The 20,951-nt window shown below is 34.5% G+C and overlaps 1 protein-coding gene and 1 non-coding gene across 2 annotated transcripts; one reads left to right on the forward strand and one right to left on the reverse strand.

The window, feature by feature from the left end:
• Positions 1–136: 136 nt before the first annotated feature.
• Positions 137–16,379, reverse strand: pwn (calcium-binding EGF-like domain-containing protein pawn). The gene is made up of 9 exons (XM_088040930.1): positions 15,737–16,379; positions 2,776–4,296; positions 2,503–2,724; positions 1,881–2,422; positions 1,341–1,828; positions 1,162–1,287; positions 927–1,107; positions 598–876; positions 137–547 (listed from the first exon to the last, which is right to left on the reverse strand). The coding sequence occupies exons 1-9, from the start codon at positions 15,813–15,815 to the stop codon at positions 434–436; spliced, it is 3,552 nt and encodes a 1,183-aa protein (XP_087897056.1). The 5' UTR covers positions 15,816–16,379; the 3' UTR covers positions 137–433.
• LOC148182258 (small nucleolar RNA U3) lies at positions 11,864–12,071 on the forward strand. The gene has a single exon (XR_015771751.1). It is a non-coding gene; the product is annotated as a small nucleolar RNA U3 (small nucleolar RNA).
• Positions 16,380–20,951: the final 4,572 nt, after the last annotated feature.

Raw genomic sequence — 20,951 nt, forward strand, 5'->3', positions numbered from 1 at the left:
CGTTTCCAAATCTCGGATTTGTCATGTAAATGAATTCGTTTCTAAGCAGCTCAATTAGTTCCTGATGGATATTCATCGTTCTTTGCTGCAAGAGGTGAACAGTTAGAGGAATGTGAAAAGTAAATTCAACGCATTGTACTTGCTCACGTACTTTTATTTGTTAATTACACAATAAAAAAATCCAATATTTATAACGATAATGGGCAATTTTGGTATTTACAAAAACTCTTGGATAAACAACAACAACAACTAGGGTCTAGATAATTGCCTTTTGTTCGCTCAACTGACAGTGAATTAAATATATAACAATACATTAGAATAGTACACAGAAATACCATTTATAGTCTTTTATCACTTAACTTATAAATACAGTATACTAAAATTAAATCTCTTATAACAAGCGTCAGATATATACATGAAAATCAAATCGATTCTAGTTTCTGTAATACGACGGTCGCCCCATACTATAAGTGCTAAGAGGAATTCCTGTTTGTTTGTAAGCTTCATTTTGATCGTAGTCTACATCATAATAGATCCCACTTTGGTTCTAAAACAAATCTGTTAACTCTGATAAACAATCAAAGAAGCACACCTTACAGCTATCGATGCATTGCTCCTACTTTTAGGTCTCGGCACTTGAAAGTTCCTTCCAAGTAAATCAGCTTTGTCTTCTTCTTCACTAGAACTAGAATTATCCAACGGTCTCATTCCATGAACACTTGCGGCTCTGCTAGCCATTTGAGCTTGCAAATTAAGTCTTGGTAGTGGTACAGGTGGTAAAGTACCATGCATCGAACCGTGCTGAAGAGTTCCTGTTAAATTAGGATACCCAAACATGGCACTTGATGGGCGTGTCGGTGAAGTAACTGGTTCAGGCTGAAATAAACAAATATTTGATTTGTTGTTAAACACTTACGAAAACTTACAGCGTAGTGATTAGCTTGGGCCATAACATCTGCGATTTGAGCCCATCTCAGTCTGTCTTCTAAAGTGAGTTGATAAGGAGGTGCCCCCATAACTGGAGCTTTGACTGTGTTGCTAGCGGTTGCCATGTAGCCGAAGACGGGACTACCAACTGCTGCTTTTTGTTCGCGGCTCCATCGACGACTGAAAAATAGTTTTTACTTTAAGATAATAGCATTATTTTAAAAGACACGTTACCTCCACATGACTAAGCAGACTAGAGTCAATCCGATGATAATGACAGCGGCAACGCTGGCTCCTATGGCTACTCCTAGAACCTCACCATCTAATTCACACTGATTTCCGTAGTAGTTTCCGGAACATCTACGTTTGCGATTATTTTAAAATGCAACAAAAAATTAAAACTTCCTACTTACACGCAAACTTCTTGTCCGTTGTGATATTTACACTCTCCTCTGTTATTGCAATGCTGCGACGAACATTGTTCGCAATGTCTCCCGGCTCTGTGTTTGCTATCTGCCCAAAGATCTCTATATCCGTCTGCGCATTCACACCTAAAGCCCCCAAAAATGTTGATGCATCTAGCCAAAGTGTGACAGTCGTGCAACTCTGGTGATGAGCACTCATCCAAATCTTGCAAATTGGAGATGGAGCCAGGAGGGCTATCCACCCATAAAGCACTATTACCAACGTTGTTACTACGCCTTTGGATGACACCCAGTAGGTGTTTTTGGATGTCACCTCGAACTGAAGATCTGGAGGTCTCGGCGTTTTCGTCTAGTTGTAGAGTCAAGTTAACGAACACTCCAGCTTGGCCTGCAGACCTTTCGCCGCGGTAGATACTGTTGACTTTGGCACCAAGGAACTCGTCACTAAAGGGCGTCATCGACATGGCAGAGTTCAACTAGAAGCAAGTGCAATAAAAACTGAGAATAGTGGAAGATTGATATACTAACAGCTCTTTCTGCTTCATAAGCCAACTGTTGGTAGCTATCACTAGTCTTATCCGCCAGTTCGCTGGCCCAGACAACTCTTCTTTCGTACAGTCTATCCACTCTTAAGGACAACAAAACAGAAACAATTTTCCTGCAAGGCTCCCGATGTTTCCTTCTAGCATGTCCTGGTCGGCAATGACAAGCACTAACACCCGCTTCAGTTCGGCACACTTCATGTTGAGAACCATCACATGTGGAATCGTCTCCAACAATGCAAGTGTCGATGCGAACTGGAGGTTGACTGGGTCTTGGTCTTCCATAGATGGGTCTTCTCTGAGTTGGTTTAACTGACCCAGGAATTGGTTTTGGTTTTTCGGTATCTACAACTGCATAACCAGTTCCAGTAACTTGGTTATTCGATGGAGCGCTGGGTTTGATGACTGGTGCTGCAGAAGTTGATGGTACGTTGTCACCAAATAAGTTCAAATATGTCCGTTTACCGTCGATTGAAACGAATCCTTCTTCGCCCACCGGACTGGTGATGACGTCGTCGTTTGGTCCGACTGCAAATTAAAGCAGATTAGAAAATCATTTTAGGCTTTTAAATATTAAGCGTTTGGTAAAGAATGTACAACTTTTTCACCTGGGATAACGTAGGGTTTTCCATGACCTGTAGAAGACCCCCCAGGTCCTTGAATGGCTGAAACTGTGATATCAAAGATGTCTCCAAGTTGTCCAATCGGTGGCCTTGTGATAATGGGTTGCCGATGAGAACCACCAGGTTTATATTCCGTGTCATCCAGGACAATACCTGGCCGTGGACGGTATGGATAATAAGGAAAACTTTGACTTCCATTTTTATTATCTAAAAAAATTAAAATTCTTATAACAGTTCTTTATTAGTTTACTCACAAACCTGAAGCTAAATTTGTTTGCAAATTAGCTGTCGTAACACTTTTCGTAGGTGGAGATGAGGAAATTTTTGGTAACTGTTCTGTAGGTGTGCTTGCCAAAGAAGTCGTCGCCAATAAATCTTCTTTTAAAGTGTGTAAAACTTCTTGGATTGAAGACTCTAGCAGTGGTGTTGCTTCACTGGTTTGAGACGTATTACTAGCACTAGTTGCGTTAATTGAAACGGAGGAGTTTAAAACAGTACTGGTACTTGTTGGAATACTTGTTAATTCAAGTGATTTTGTTGGACTGATACTGGATGAAGACGTTGCAGAGGTGGTCATTGACGTTGAGACATCAACTGATGAATTGAATGCTTGTGTTAACGAAGGTTTTGCACTTGAACTTTCAGTCGTTGTTTCCGTTTTAAGCACAAGAGTCTTGACACTGGACGATGGTACCACAGACGTATGCTTATTCATCTTTGATGTGCTTTTCTCTTTCTTTTTTTCAAAATCTACAATTTCTGTGTCCGTTAATTCCGACGTCGTAATATCGGTGCCATTGCTTTTAACATCTTCGTACCCACCATAATTATCTGTTTCTTCTTCGGTTGGCTGCAGCTGTGATCCGAGATCCAATGTTAAAATGTCATGAATCGGCTTCTCGGTTGTTAAGCTGATGCTGTCTGAATCTATGGAAGGCATGGGTTTGTAAGCTGGCATCGGTCTTCTGGTGGGTGGTTTCCTCCGATTCCATGGTGGGATGGTAACAGGTCGGTACAACCCAGGTCTTTTAACAGGTGAAGTGTTGTGAGGAGGAATGTCAAATGGATACGGAGTGGGTAATCTTGTAGCTGTAACAGGTGGTGGCTTTTGCCCCAAAGGCGGTGGCGGAGGTAAAGGCGGAGCTGGAATATCAAAGTCAGGCGGCAACGCTGGAACATCCGTTATCCTCGGAGGTCCTCTATTATTTATTCTCGTAGATAAAGGTCGCAGAGGTCGGCCCATCACTGGTGCCGTGTTGGCTTGCACATTCACGTTACCGTTAAGTAATTTCACTATCCCAGTGATGATGTCCTGAATATCTGGATTTGCTTGTCTTCCTTTAGGAAGAGATGTGGCAGTAATCGCCGACGTCGTCGCAGTCGGCGAGATTTCCTGGGGCTCCTTCAAGGCTCGACCTTGAGGAGCCCCCATGCCTTCCCCCGAAAGAACAGTTTGTTGTACCCCACTGCTATGGTACTGCTGATCGGTTTTCGAAGGATTGATGCGGAGATGTCTTCCTGACAATTCGACATCGTTGTTATCTAAAGTTTCACCCACGTTCTTATATGTGAGAAGGTTATCAATGCCTGTTGTTCTAGATAATATTGGGTCAGCTGAGCGTTTAAACTTGCTTTGTGTTGCTTGAGATGTCACCGACGAGGTCACCAAGATGTCATCAGGCGCGGAAGTGCGGCCACCTGATTCAGTTTCCTCATTTTTTGAATGAAACTCTTTGGCGGAGTTGGGCGAAATGAAGGAGTTGGAATATCCGTCGAATCCTGGAAAATCAATTAACTGTAATTAAATATCTCGCTTCTTACAACTGAGTATTTTTATTGTACCGTTAATACCGTTATTAATGACCGAAGGCGTGCCTCCACAATTCTTTACACAGGTTGCATTGTAATTTTCAGAAAAATAAAATTTGTATTCTTACACCGTCTCTCACAACACCGGCAATTAACAGTTCCATTAATTATTATTATAAAATCAAATTACTAGTAAATCACAGCGAGCATAACGAGAGAATTATTGTTTATGCTCTCTTTAACACAACGAACTAGCGGTCATCTCAAAATAACGATTTTCTAATTAATCTCAAGAAAGATCCGACAATTGCTTCAACACCGATATAATCGCACCTACAAGTGAAAGAATTTCAGGTGTGTAACCGTTAGAGGTCGAAACGATTACTAGGTTCATAAATTTTGTTTCGCAATAAAACTCAAACTTTGTTCTTGAACTTGTCTAAAGATGTGAATGCACTTGGTAATTTGATAAGCGTCAGTTTCTTTTTTTCGTGACCGCATAACGAATGCGTTTTTTGCAATATCTGTTTCAGGCTTTGCTTCATTATTCCGGAGTTCAAGTATCTTGCTCTGAATAAAAAGACTTTGCTAAGCATATCTTTCAAGTGCAAACTGATTTCTTGTCCAAATGAATTTCAAATATAGAAATATTTTTCTCCAAACGTCACAAAAAGTCACTATTTTTTACTCTTTTTTAGACAGTAAAGTAGGCAATTTTGTTATAAGTAATGAAAAGCGCTCGTTGACATGGAAACACTTTTGCTGCCTAGGCAGAAAAAGTACTTTTTGTGACGGTTACTATTTGGGACTTACATTTTGTATGGCACTTGCACGATCTTAACTTTGAAACTCTTTGAGACCAATATTTTTCGCAGCAAACGTCACCAATGACAACTACATGCATAGCCATTCATGTTTATAGTTTAATTTGCGTTCACTCATTGTCGGTCGTTAAATTGAATCTAACGTTTGGAGAAAAAGTAGTATTTGTTATTTGGCCAACAAGTGGCTTTGCTGTCTCGCAATTTAATTGCTCGACAAAAAGTACCACTTTTCTGCCGTTAAACAAAATCTACTATTGTTACTATTGGTTTGTAGACCAATAGAAATGAAAAAAACAAAATTATTATTAAAAGGCGGGAAACGAATACAATATTATAAAATGGCAGGTAAGCGAAACGTGGTGAAAAATTAACGGTTTTTTACTTTGTATGATCAAATTCTTGGGATATTCAAGAAGTTTACAAAAAACAGATTTGGTGAAAAGATGGTTTTATAATACTAAAGCCACGATTTCTGGGAACTTATTTCTATTCCATATTATTTATTAAAAATATTCATTCAGAAAAAAACTGGATTTTGCAATATATTAAACAAGTTTTTGATAATGTTAATTATAAAGGCATAACATCTCATGTTTTGGTGTTATATAAAAACTTGTAGGTACGTCTTGGAATTTCATTTTTATGATACAGTTAATTTTATTTCTCAGCAAATTTTCATTGAATACGTTGTAAAAACATTTTTTCAACAATGATATTCAGGAAATAAGTAGGTACATACCTGTACCTATTATTACATGATATCTTTAAACCGTTACGTTACATTCATAACAATAATTTGAATTTATTGATTGATGAAGTCGGGTTATTTCATATTTGACTATTAACTTTTTAGATTGACAGCTTTATTAATTTTTAAATCTTTGATATAGAGTTTCGAATATGAGACCACCAAGCCAAGGGAATCATTACAGTGGTCAACAGTGATTTTGTTGCCATTGATGTAAAAGTGGTATCGGTATGCCAACAATTCACGAAACTATGAATGATTTTGGAAAATTGGCTCTGATTTTTTTTCAATCTTGATTTTCATATTTCACTAAAAATCTGTAAAATTTAGAAAGAAATAGCAAGTATATTCTCAAATATATTTTTTTTGGAAATGATTACAAATTGTTTCGTTTGAATGGTTAATTAATGTACATAGAAGTTGAAAAAGAAAAAAAATTATAAAACTTATTTTAAACTTTAATAAAACGCATTTTATAAGCGCGTCTTTTATATTTTTTATGCCCTTATTTACTGAAAATCTTGAAGCATTCCAACTTTTGTTGGTCACGTGGCGTGCACAAAAGCGAATTTTAACATGATAATAAACAGTTTATTATAATTCGTGTTCTGAAGAGCCGACTCAAAGTCTAAATTATTAAAAATATAAAATACGCCAAAATCATAAAAACCAGAGCCAATTCAGTACTTTCAAGAATATATTCGAAAACTATGGTCTTGAAAACATAGAAATCCGCAGAGATATTCAGGGCAACAAAAAAAATTTTTTTTTTGTTGAGCTGTGTTATGTGTGTGATTTCTGCAAAACACATTGTTTTCTATTAAAATAGGCCCTGGAATTTTTAATCGGCGTTTTAATTACAGTGTAGTTGTAATTTTTGTGCCCAGATAAAAAAAACGTCTCCCTTATAGATATTTATTATATAAGAGTGTAAGGACCCAAATTATTCACGACAAAAATCAGTTATTTTCGAGATCGTAGATCGAGAGAATAAGATTTTTGGAGTGAATAATTTGTCCTTACACTCGAATATAATACTAGATTTTATCCAAAGCCTCTGTTGGTTGCAATTAAAGCATTAAAAGAATTGACAGAAGTGACAGTAGTGACAAATTTTTAGCGTTTAGAAAGTCATGCTTGCATTGTTGTCATGGAAATGTGGCATAATTTTCTTTAAAGTGTTTAGAGAGTAAAAAAGTACTTTATTTGTCTAAAATGAGTGAATAAAGTACTACTTTATTAGTGCATTTTGGATAAAAGATTTTTATTTGTTTTTTTCTTGTGTTAAGTAATTCGTTGCAAGTTTTCACTAACTTGCCTAATGTGGTCGGTCTAATATATGAGTAGTCTTCCTTTGTTTTTCTTTTCAGTCTTCTTGTTAAACGTCATGTCCAACAATCCGTCAATTTTTGATGTTTCCCTTTGTAAAAAAGTCACAGAATTCGAATCTTCTCCGCCTAGCCCAAATATATTTTTATTTTTTTGCATGTTATAATACGTCGAAAATTTGTTCGGTTTTAACTTTAGTATTTAAAACTAAATTATTTAACTTTAGTTTCAAACATTGATTTATCGTTATTAAGTGATTCTACAAAAACAGGAATTGAAATTTTATAAGAATTTATATACAGAGTCGGGCAACACTTGTGTCTACCCCCAAAATCGTCTTTAATTTTAAAGATAAAATTTTCAAAATTTACATACGCTCATAGACTGCTCAAAAACTTTTTTATTTTTAATTTTGCAAACAATGTCAAAGGAATACAATTTATTTCTTAATTCCTACCAGTTTCTACTATTCCTCAATTATTGTTAAAGATGCAACTGTATTTCTTATCCGATTTTTTAATACGTACACATTATTGGCTAAATTTTCCTTTAATCTTTTCCTAATTTACTGTGGTAACCGTGCTATAACCGTACTCGTTTTGAGTGCGTTTATAGATTCTGAACGCATCCAAAATCTACAAACTTTTTTCGATTGGCAATAAATGTTAATATCAAATTGAACGATGTTGAAAACATGATCGCAGTTATAAAGATTTGAATTTAAATGGCACTACGTCTAGTCTGCAACACTGTTGCCAACCCGTAACAAACTTTACTAGAGCACGGAAATTACTTTTATTTGTAAAAAAAAATAGCATAAAGAACTCGTTTTATAAAACTTAAACCACTCCTCCTTTCCATCACTAGAAACCTGAACTCGTGATTTAATAAGGGTTTTATCAAAACTGGTTTTTTAATATACTGTTAACGCACTATTTGATACTTTGAGTTCACAGCCTGCTATTATGTTCACAGACTGTCCCAAAACTCATGACATAGGAGAAAAAAGGCTTATGGAGGCAACAATTCTGAACCAAAATTTCGAGACAAAAATATTTTAGCTCAAAAAATAATCGAGTGAAGACAAAAAAACGATAGCCAATCCCGAAGCAGAACATTATTTGAAAATCGGTAACTATGGCCACATACTACCATTCATTGGTCAGATGAACATTACACTCTCGTTGCCTAGGATATTTTACTTCATCTCTAGAATAAGCTTCCGGGATTGGTTGTTAAATTTTTATCCTTTTTCGAATACTATTAAACTTAATCAGTTTTTGTTTTTAAATTAACTACATATCTGTATTGCTGGCGGCACTATTGCTGTATGGGTCGTAAGTTCTACGACATTCTGTATACGTTTACAAAATTCAATAAATAAAATCATGAAAAAATTATTTTAAGACATACTGTATGTATGTACAGGGTGTTAGGTAACGTTACGGCCATAGAAAAAGGGGTGATGGAGGCAGCCGTGAAAAGTAATGTTTCGAAGTTTTTTTCGGGTTTTCTTGAACCGTTTAAGAGCTGGAAGGCTTTGAATGTGACCAATTAGGGAACAATTTGCAAAAGGTTACAAAAATTTGAATCAGAGTTACTGAAGGAAATTTTCTGTCGTTTTGTGTCGTTTTATTGTCTGTATTTTGAATAAAATTGCGTTATTGTTTTTGCCTTTTATTGACGCCACTGATTTAAAACTTCAAATGTGACGGGGAAGTGACAAATTATTCGTTTGGTCCGAAAGCTACCTGGATTTCTGTAAAATTGAAAAAGTATTTGAAGCTATTCTATTGGTCAACTTTAAAACCTTGTAGCTTTTTAACTAAAACGAAAAAAAATAAATTAATTGCGGATTCCGAGACAGTTTGCCTTCCTTAATTACCCATTAGTCTATGGCCGTAACGTTACCTAACACCCTGTATAATGACATCATATTCCAACAAGAAGATATGACTCTCACGTAACTCATATTATTATTAAACGGCCAGCCGTGGCTATGTCCATGGGTTCTTACGTTACGTGTTATCATAGAAACATTATGGTAAATATGTAAAAAAAAATATTTAAAATTTGTACTTTTATTTCATTAAAATTGTAGTATTTATGGTATAAGTGGGTTATTTTAGAGATATGATTGTCCAGCAAGTTTATTACCTCGAGTAGGTAATCTCTAATAATAATCCAGGTATGCTATAGGTAAGTACAACGGATTATCCAGTATGTCAGTGACAGATGCAAAAAGAAAAAAATTTACAATGTCATTAACACGGCTGTTGTTCCCAATCACATAATTAGAGGATTATTTGCACTATAACCCTGCTTGCAAAGAGTAACGTAGGTTATTTGGCCTTAGAACCAACGCTATAAAAGGCAACGAACGTTACTGCTCTCAAGCAAAATGTCAAAAGATCATATTGAAACTAATCAAATTTTGTGTTTTTTTGTTCGTGAAAAAAGTCAATTTATTAATAAAGGCGGGAAAACTTTCTATTTAAAGTTCGCAATAATTACCACTTTAGTCTAGACTCCTGCTCCTAGTCTTGTGGTGTCATTAGTTCAAATTATTTTGTCGTCTAAGCGGCAAAAATCGCAATCTCAATTTTTACAAAGTCATACGGGAGCGCAAAAAAACTGTTTTTTGGCATTGTAAGTAATTTTTTTCAATAATTAATTGGTATTAATCTTAGCTTAAGGTCAGATCTATTCAAAAACACAAAGAATAATTTCCACCAGTAAGTTTCCAGCGAAAAATTTATCTGAGAAAAAGTTGTGACAATAGTAGATTTTGTTATACGACAGAAAAGTGGTACTTTTTGTCGAGCAATTAAATTGCAGTAGTAAGGCGAAGCGTAGCGTATGCAAAATTGCGAGACAGCAAAGCCACTTTTCGGCCAAATAACAAATACTACTTTTTCTCCAAACGTTAGATTCAATTCCATGACCGACAATGAGTGAATTGAGCAAATTGAACAATAAACAATTGTCATTGATTACATTTACTGTGAAAAATATTGGTTTCAAAGAGTTTTAAAGTTAAGATCGTGCAAGTGCAAGTGCAAAATGTAAGTCTCAAATAGTACCCGTCACACAAAGTACTTTTATTCACAATCAGTCAACAATTGTTCATTTTCTAACTTTTCGTAATTACTACGGTAATTCACTTCCCAACTCGCTGGGAAGTAACCATTTCCCGCCCTCCAAATGCCAGATATCTAGATTTTGATAAATGAAGTAGGCCGCGTTACTGAATTTGACATTTCTATCTTGTCATTTGGCGTCGAAGTTGATTTCAAAAAGTGTGTGAAATGGATGCTGAAGCTTCTATACCGTTTAAAACTAGTACATTTTCCGGAGAATTTTACAAAAAATGAGAAGAATGTCAACATTTTAAGAGGAGAAACAACCGCGTCTCGTCTGACTGCAGGAGTTTAACTTTTCAAGTGAACAACTGAAACAAGGTCTGACACTGTATGTTGCAGGTTATGATCACTCTTCGTTCACATTCAACATTAACGGTGTTTCCTCCAATATAATTTAACTTGTGAGTTTTAAGTTTGGTTGGTTAAATATATTGTTCATCTTACTATTCAAGATATTTATATTAATAAAATTGTATTGAAATCAAAAATTCTTAACCTAAAACTTCATGAATTGACAGTAGCGATTTTGGTAGGAGGTTGAACCAAGTTAAACTACTTACTCCTCATTTATTTTGAATACCGCATTTCAAGGTCATAATTTGTGAAAATTGTGGAGCTCTACGGCAAATTTGAGAAGATTTATCCATTGAATTGAACATAAACGAGTACTCGAACACCCAAAGACCTGTTCGTGATTGTTTTCAATACATAAATCCTCTTAAATTTGTCGTAAAGCTCCACAACTGTCACAAATTATGACTTTGAAATGCGATATTCAAAATAAATGAGGAGTATTCTCTTAATGCCGTGTGAAAAAGTGGTTGTCTAAATATATCCACTCCAGATGAGTCATTTCCAATATAGAGCATGGGCGAAAGTAATTTGGTAACAGTTTTTGGAAGCTAATAAACGTTTAACAATATTGGACTTTTAACTTTCTTTATTATTTTTTTTAATATGATTGTGAATAAAATAGTATACAAACCTCGGTAGAAGTTCGATTCCTATCTCTCGAGAAATTGTCCACCTCGGCTGACGCTTCGGTGACAAACTTTTTCTCTCGAGAGGAATCATGAACTTCCCACCTCGGTATGTAATCTACTATTTCTGCCTAGGCAGCAAAAGTTTTTCCATGTCAACGAGCGCTTTTCATTACTTATAACAAAATTGCCTACTTTACTGTCTAAAAACGACTAAAAAATAGTGACTTTTTGTGACGTTTGGAGAAAATATTTTTACAACTGAGTTTGCGGATGTTGCCGCTTAGACATTATTTTATTATTCTAATGACACTTCAACAAATAGTTCAAAAAATCCTTCCACTTTTTAAACCGATTGAGATCATTTTTGCATTACATTCAGAACTTATTTTTGAATCATTACTTCGACTCACATTTTGTTTGCTGCACAAGCAGAGGGCGCTGTAGTGTAAGACTAACGATCACTTTGCGTTATCCATTTAGATAAGTTAATCCGTTTTTCATTTTTTCGACAAGATCATACTTCACAGGATCATTTCTGTAGTATATCTTCACATACTCCAAACTCAAATTTGGAGTTGACGCAACCACGATGAAGAGAGACAGTTTCGTGTCCTGAGCGTGAGGCAGATTTGTGTTCAGTGTTTCTGAGCTCAAGTCATCGATGATCGTTCAGCACAAACTTCGGTTTGTGTGATGGACGCGAAACAGTCTGAGTGGCTGCACTTTTATTTAATCCAAACAAAAATTCGCATTATTTTGTAATCTGATAATGTTAAACGAAGGGTGAACTTAGACAATGTTGGTAAATTCAACAGATTCAGTATATATTTTAGTATTTTATTCAATACAGTAAACATTCGCAAGGTTTCCATTCCAACTTTTAGCGCTTGATAATGCAAAACGAAAATACAAATTGCGGTCACATCCTATGAGTTGGAATGGTAAACGAAATATGAATAAATTGCTAAAACACTTTTGTTTTAGGCTACGAAGCCGATTTTTTAAAAAAAGTGTTAATTTTTTTATGAAAAATATAAAATCCATTTTCAGAAGAAGCTATAAGCCGTACCGTTTTAAAAGTGCCCACGGTTGTAGCAACTTTTATGTTACTTTATGCTACGAAGCCTGATTTTTTTTTAAAAGTCGCAACTTTTTAAGTTATTGTGAAAAAATCACAAAATAGGGCAAAACATTCTTCTGGATGCATGATTTACGATATGTAGTTAAGTACTTAATACTCTTCATGGGGTGTCTGTCCTTTGTGTAAATGGAGGGGTAAGTAAGTTCATGCCAAACTAAAAAATTAAATTGTATTAGAAAATATCATAATTGGTTATATTATGTATAATGTAATAGTAATATTTTGAAAACCTACACCTATTTTTAATCTGTCTAAAAGTTTAATTTTTTCCCCAAGGGAACGGACATTTTTTCTCTAATAGGAACTTCAGACCTGTTAAGTCGACAAAAAATACTAAAGAAATGACAGAAAAAAGAAGCGCACTTTGGCCAACAATTCATAGAATTGTTCCAAAAACCGTATGACGTGGCCGTAATAATAAGATTTTAATGAAAGTAATTGTAATGCTGGAACTTTAAGACCCTACTTTGATCTTTATATCTGGATCTAGATCGGGACAAAGGATAATTTCACTGGTTTTATATAGTTTATCCGGTGAGAGATTGGGAGATTTCGACAGTTGACATATAGGTTGGTAGCAAATTATGCTACAAAATACACTAAAAACACTAAATTCCTACGCGAAATGGGTTGACAGGGTTGTCAGTAACTGGGGTAATTTTGTTATTTTAAATTTCGCACGTATGCTACACTTTTTATCGCGTAGATTTAGTGACTTTTCTGTCATTCAATCTCTCACCGTACAAACTATAACTTCGTATACGATTTATTTTTAGAATTAAATATTTAGTTTCAAGTACATTTGTGCAGTCCCTGACTAATCATGTCAAATGTGACAGTTGTTTAGCTCCCGTTTTTGTTAAAACTAAACTTTTCAGTTACTTAGATCTATTTCTATTAGTTCTCTGATTCTCCAGGTAAGAGTTGGTGCTTGACTTTACAACAAAAAACAAGTATAATGGAGTAAAATTGTAACGGCAAAATTAAAAATTTCAGTGCAATTATTTGACGTTCCAATACATTTGGGTGATAAACGACATTAATTTTTGCGTGGTGCAAAAATTTAAAGAATCGTATGAAAAATCGCTAAAAAATTTCGAATTAATAACAATGTGAATCAATGGTGTCCATATAAAACCATTTTCTTAACGAATTCGAATTTTAATTTTTCCTGCTTTCCCAAAACTCCAAATAAAATTTGATTAAGAGTTGGATTGCGCATTAGGAGATTTTTAATCTAGTTAAGATCTATTTTTGTGATTCAATGATTTTACTGAATAATTTAAAAAATCCGTATAAAACAACGTAAAATTTTAGTTTTCGCTAAGAATTCCAAAATTGGTGCTGAGACTTAAAAAGCTATCGCTGTTATGTCACCTTGCAAACCTCACTTTTAAAGTTATGCGAGAAGTGCCTAAATTAAACGTATCATTGTTGCTTTGGAAAGACATTTCCAGTACAGCAAGTAAAAAAACAGTGTTTTTTTTTAATGCCGTAAAACTCGTATCATAAAAATATCTCTCAGGTTAAGAGTCTTCTAAAGCACAATTAGTTCTAAACTGAATTTTATTTGGAGGTTCAGGAAAGTAGAGAAAAAATTAGCTTCTCTCTGAACACTCGGTACTTAAAATAAAGTGCAGCTCATTGCTATCAGTTTGGGTGTAAATCAGGCTTTAATTCCTTAAGGAGAAAATTAGGGGAAAATTGAATGTAGCGATTTTTTAAGGTTAACACGTTGTCAAAGTTTAGTGTATTAATCAATGACTAATTAAAAATTTGTTGCAAAAAAATGATTTTAATAGAGATTTAACAAGTTTTGGTAATGTTGTGAAAGACGATTAGCTTCTACGCATGCCACAGTTGCGTCAAGGTCAAACGCTTTTGCTGCCAATTGTTAGCGATGAAAATCGCTAAGGGCTGTTGCCAACTTAACTTTTTAATGAGTGATATAGTTTGTACGGTGAGAGACTGAATGACAGAAAAGTCACTAAATCTACGCGATAAAAAGTGTACCATACGCGTGAAATTTAAAATAACAAAATAACCCTAGTTACTGACAACCCTGTCAACCCATTTCGCGTAGGAATTTAGTGTTTTTAGTGTATTTTGTAGCATAATTTGCTACCAACTTATATGTCAACTGTTGAAATCTCCCAATCTCTCACCGGATAAACTATAGTAATGAGCTCTGGTATATGTATGTATGTATGTATGCAGTAAATAATACTTAATATACCAATAATTATGTAGGTACTTGTCATACTTTATTAAAGAAAATTGTATAATACCATCACCGCTGGCGATGGATTTAATATACATTACTACCATTATAATTCGATTAAATTTATTATTAACACATTTTGAGTGCGAACCTAACTGTAAATCATTCCACGTTTCTAGGTAAGAATTTATTTAAACCTAAACATGTAAAAGAATAAATAGGGTAATTGAATACCTTTCATACCCACAAACAATATAAACATTTTATTGCATGAACATTGCAATGTTGACCCGCATTTGTGAACCCGCCTGACATGAATCTAATCTCTTTTTTATAGTTTTATATTTCTCAAGAACTACTCTTATTAACAAGTTCAGAATTGTTAATGAAACATACTCTTTATTTTCCCTGCGTTTAATTATAATTTGCAGCATGGGACTTCGCAAGTGACCCAATTACTTTAAGTAAGAAATTTTAGTCACGAAACCATAGATCGTGAGTGAAACAAAATTTCTGATAATAGGAAAATGTGTCATGCAGAACGTGTGACAAAACATGGATTTTGCAGTACTTTCTGACTTTTACTAGCTATACTGATTCCTTGACAATTTTATTAGCACTCGTGTGAAATGATCGGTTCCAAATAAATCACCACGACCCCCAACCAGGCCTACACAATTAATGGAGCGTTGTAAGACAAGGAAATAAAGAAAGCGAGCATGACATGTGTTTTTGGTTGTTTTAATTTGATCAGCACTTCTTGCACTATTATTGTAAAGTCAAGATTAAGGCCAATATTTTTTTTACTCATTTCAATCACAACGACGACGCTTTCACCGATTACTCTCGTTTCGTTGTACTCTGTTTGCATATAATGCGTACCCCCATGAGCCGGATCCATCAAATTAATTCCCAAAATTGAGCGATAAAATTCATAAGGATCGGTGAAATTTTCGTGAATACCCACACGTCACTGAGTCCGCTTTCACAAGATGACACATCCTGGAAGTTCCATGCTTACCTTCGACAATGCAGAGGAAAGCCACCAACAGAAAAACTCCATGCTTCAGTGCAAACCAGCTAGAATTTGATGTAGCCATGTTGTCACAGGTCAATCACATCACACCACATTTAGCCGGTTTAATCAACAACCCCCAAACAAAAATAACACTTAATCCAGGCAATAATTCTCTTCGGGGGTCATTTCCAATCACCCTTTGGCACTCGATAAAACGATCAATCAGAAGAACAAATTTAGGGTAAAGGGACGCACACGTTATTTCTTTAACAATGAAACCGTGGGACCGGTGTTCGTCAGAAACGGTTATTTAGGTCATCCGGAGTCTTCTGTAATTGTTAACCACAACACCACTTGAAATAATATTTAACTTTCTTGTTTAATATCCAAGAGGTTCTATTACTTTCTTTCACGGAGGTCACTTTTCCGAGGTTTTTCACAAGCACCGTAATTTTCTTTAGAAGATTTCGCAACAGTTTGATGACGATGCACAAAGCGTTTTCTTCAGAAGACTGGTCGAATAACGGGACGCGTTGGTGAAGAACACTTCAGTGTATTACCTACCTCGTTCAGGAGGTATGTGGCTTGCTTTGATGACAGGTGGGGCCCGAAAGAACCGGGGAAGGTGAATAAGTCGATGACTGAGTGATGGAAAAACGACGATTTTTACAGGTATGTTCACAGCGTCCTACTCTTCACCAGGAAAAGACCCAAAAGAATAAACAACTATTTGTATGATCAATTATTTTCTAATCAATTGCCATTAAGTGGTAGACATTGTCATCAGTATTGTTTTATTTCTTGAAAGCGTGACGTCCACGTTCTCGAGGCTCTATATGGCAACATGTTAATATCATAATCCAATAGTTTTGCGGTTACCGTGTGTACTTTCTGCTAAGAATGACACTCGGAGAAAGTTTAATTTGTTTTGGGCTTGTGCACTAATTAAAACGATAATAATTAAACAATAGAGAAGGTTTTCGTGGTTTAATGTGAACTTTTCGCTTATTTAAAAATGTTTAGAAAGGATTTTTGTGGAACGTCGACGTCGTCGTTTTACTGTTTTTTTCATTATTCAAAGTCACTTGAACTTGTCAGCAGTACATTTTATGCCTAACTGCATTTGCATATTAAAAGTTAAGCAAAACGGAATTGAATAAAGCTAATATTTTGACCCTCCGAGAGAGACTTTTATTACTTTTTTTGTAAACGCAAAATTGCGCTTATTGAAACGATTTGATATGAACTCAGGCTACACTATTGAGAGTTGCATTTTCTTTTATTGCCGTCATACTTTTGTGGTAATAAATGAAGTATTATATTAAATAGAAACAAGTAAGAGATTGTATATCGCATATGGAACACAAACGTTTTACATATTAAATATTTAAAAAAACTACTCAACTAAATTAAAATATGAAGACATAATTTTGCATAACTGATTTCATAGAATTTAACAAAATGTGTTAACATTATACAGGATGTTTTTAAATTACACTACCAAACAAAACACGGTACCTAATTGGTGAAGACAAGTAAAATCAATTGACAAAAAATGCTGTTTGTAAAAGTCTTTTTGTTTTGTAGATGAAATTAATTAAATATTTAGTCAAAATTTCCAGTTTGTCATTGGATTAAAGAATGTAATCTTAATTGCTTAGCAAGAATCTAAGGTGTGTTGTTTAATAAGGTGGATTTTTTTTAAATAGTCAAAAAGTCCGTGTTTAATTTTTAAACAACCTGTATATTACATTCATACAGGTGTCTGGAAAGTGGCGTACCACCTTGCAAGGAGATAATTGGGTGGTCCCCCAGAGTACCAAAGAAATTCCACACTTCCTGTTCTCACAGCAGAACTAAAATAAAATTAGGAAAATGGCAACAAAGTCCTGGTAACGTTGCTGTTGTATTGTTGGCATTAGTCAGGTCGGCTTATTGCCTCACTGATCGACATTGTTAATTCAAAAATTTGGTTTTCAGCCATTTTTCACGTGATTTTTCCGATTTTTTTTTCACCATGCTGTTGCTTTTGTTCTTTGGATAACAAATTTATTGAACGTTAATTCTGGCATTAAACTTTTACTTTTCAATCTATCATATCTGGAAAAATTGAAGACATGGATTTTTTTTAACATTTTTCCGATGATCTATGGCATTGTCCGATTATACAAAATCACGGTGGTGCGCGACTTTCCGGACACCTGTATATTATATGCGTCAATTATGTAGAGTGATTTATAACTGCAGTAGTTCTTACGTTTAATAAATTAATAAGCATAGAATTCCAACAGGTCAACTGTAAATTTTCTATTCTCTTATATTCTGTTAGTCTTCCAGTTCTTATGCTAATTACTTACTGGATAATTAACTATTACAGTACAACCGATAATAAGTGTTTATACAAAAATACAAATGAGCTTTAATTCGCTATACCACAAGATCTAAAATACTAGTTTGTGAATTTTAATAACTTAATTGAGAAATACTAACATAGCTTGTAATAAGTCGACGCTCTTGCATAGACTAGGTATCAATAACTTAGAGTTTTGACATTAGCAGTTCGAAATATTTGTATCCAAATTACTAGTTGGTATATATACAGGGTCCGACAACATTTGTGTCCACCCCTGGTTAATTTTAAAGATAAAATTTTGAAAATTTGCATTCGCGCATAGTTGACGAAGGTCTAGAAGCTGACGCAAAAATTTGTTTTCTATCACTGATAGTTAAAAACGTAATTTTTAGCTAATTGTGAAAGTTTGTGAAATCAACCCCTAATTTAATTTTTTTCCAATATAAATGTGTTAAAAATATCTTAGTTGTCATTTTAGATTTAATGCAAATTGTATTCAAATTTTGAGGAAAAAATGCTGTTTTATCAAGTTAGTTTCCAACTTCATTACGTCACAATTGGGAACTACGTTTGCACCCATCTGTCAACATCTTGTGTCACAAATGACATCTATCCTTTGACTCGCTATAAATTCAAAGAAAATTTATTGGATCAATTCTTGGTGTTGTTGACAAATTATCAAAATTACAATTTTTCCCCAAACACCAAATTTGACAAAAAATGCATTTTTTGACAAATTTGGTGTTTGGGGAAAAAATTGTAATTTTGATAATTCGCTTTAAATTGTAACAAAAGTCTTACTTGTCGCTTAATTGTCGCTTTGTCGATGTTAATTAACGATTTCTAGTGTCCATAAAGTGCAACATGCCCGTTTAATCAAAATTAACCTTTATAAGAGGGAATGAAGTGACTTTTGAAATTTTGGTGTAAACGTAGTTTGCCGCTGCGCTGTCATAATTTTGAAAACTAACTTGATAAAACAGCGTTTTTTTCGCAAATTTTAAACGCAATTTGCATTAGATTTAAAATAAAAACTCAGATGTTTGGTATCACAGTTATGTTGAATAAAAATTGAATTCGCGAATATTTCCGCATAAAAACTCAAAAATCGCTAAAAATTATACTTCTTAGGCGTCGCGACGCCAACCAAACCGTGATAAAAAACAAGTTTTTGCGTCAGCTTCTAGAGCTTTATTAACTATAAGCGTATGCAAATTTTCAAAATTGTAACTTTAATATTAAAGACGATTTTGGGGGTAGAGACAAGTGTTGCCGGACCCTGTATATCACTTCGTATTATCCGAGTTTTCGATTATCCGGTGTACCTTCTTCCCCGAACAGCTCGGATAATCAGGGTTCTACTGAGTTCGCAGAATCTTCAATTTCACTCTAGGGCAACTAAAAACCCTCGTTTTTTACCATTATAAAAATAGAAAGTTAAGAACGATTCAAATTCCAGCAGCCCTTTCAATTTTACTTTATTCTTCGGAATTAATTTTAAAACTCTGCACCCCCATAAACATAATCATCCATCATCCAGGGCTGTGTTGAAATGCAAAACATAAAGTAGAAAAAATAATCTTAAATTTTACTTATTTCTTCAGCCAGTAGGTACAGTAAACAGATAATCGCTTGCAATCACCGATTAATAAAAAAAATAAACTATAAATTAAACTTAATCTTGTTGCGACTAATAAATTTCTTCAAAGCGCAGATGCGCAACTTAACTGATTGGTCTAGTCTCGGGTCTAGCAGGGTCCGTTAAGTTAGCCCCCCCCAGTTCTAGAATTTCTATCAAATATTACATAAGCCAATGCGCTAATTATGCGCTATTATGCGCCACAATTTTAATTTTTTGCGCTACCTCCCCTAGAAAGTTGCAATCATTTTTCTGTTACCTGCGTTAGCCCCCGAACCCCCCCCCGCCCGTTAACAAAATTAATTTATTTTTATGTCAATCAATTGCGCCAATTATGCGCTATTTTGCGCCAATTAATGTTTTTTGCCCTCCACTGTAAACCTTCAAAAACATACTCTTATGGCTACTCACAGAACCCCCCCCTCCCCACCAGTTAACAAAAATTCTTTTTTACATTAATCAATTGGGCCAATTATGCGCTATTTTGCGCCAATAAAAGTTTTTTTGCGCTTCACATTAAAACTCTCAAAAACAGACTATAGTTAATCGCAAGCCTTTCTTTCCAGTTAAATAAATTATTTTTTTTTGTCAGTCAATTATGCCAATTATACAGGGTCCGGCTTACTTGTGTCCACTCCCAAAATCGTCTTTAATTTTAAAGATACAATTTTGAAAATTTGCATACGCTCATAGTTGACAAAGCTCTAGAAGTTGATGCAAAAATTTGTTTTATCGCCGATAGTTTTGGCTTCGCGACGCCTTAAATATGTAATTTTTAGCTAATTGCGAAGGTTTGTAAAATCAACCCTTAATTTAATTTTTTTTCAATATAAATGTTTTAAAAATATATCGGTTGTCATTTTAGATTTGTTGTAGATGTTATAATTTTGTATTAACTATTAAAAATATATTTTTACAATTGATTTGTATCCTATTATGTAACAATTTGATCTTATTAAAAAAATGAAACCTTTTTGTTAAAGACAAGCTTATTTCAAAAACGTTATTACAAATTGATTAAAACATTGACTTTAAGTTAACAAAAATTTAAATTATTGAAAAAATTATAATATTGTTCATCGAAGGTTGAACAAGTAACTATTGGCTGCGAGTAACGATAGGAGTCTGCATTTGAAGGTTTTTAAGTGAAGGGAAAAAAAACAATAATTGGCGCAAAATAGCGCATAATTGACGCAATTGATTGACATAAAAATCAATTAATTTTT

This window comes from Gnatocerus cornutus, chromosome 1 (assembly GCF_029298725.1).
Source record: "Gnatocerus cornutus isolate USDA-ARS CGAHR chromosome 1, icGnaCorn1.1, whole genome shotgun sequence".
Lineage (NCBI taxonomy): Eukaryota > Metazoa > Arthropoda > Insecta > Coleoptera > Tenebrionidae > Gnatocerus > Gnatocerus cornutus.

Bases quoted from the DNA above. Each gene is read 5' to 3' on its own strand.
- pwn (XM_088040930.1), bottom strand. From the start codon at position 15,815: ATGGCTACATCAAATTCTAGCTGGTTTGCACTGAAGCATGGAGTTTTT. The intron at 2,423-2,502 runs GTGAAAAAGTTG...TTTAATTTGCAG, and splicing joins AAAACCCTACGTTATCCCAG to TCGGACCAAACGACGACGTC. The intron at 548-597 runs GTAAGGTGTGCT...GATTTGTTTTAG, and splicing joins GGAGCAATGCATCGATAGCT to AACCAAAGTGGGATCTATTA.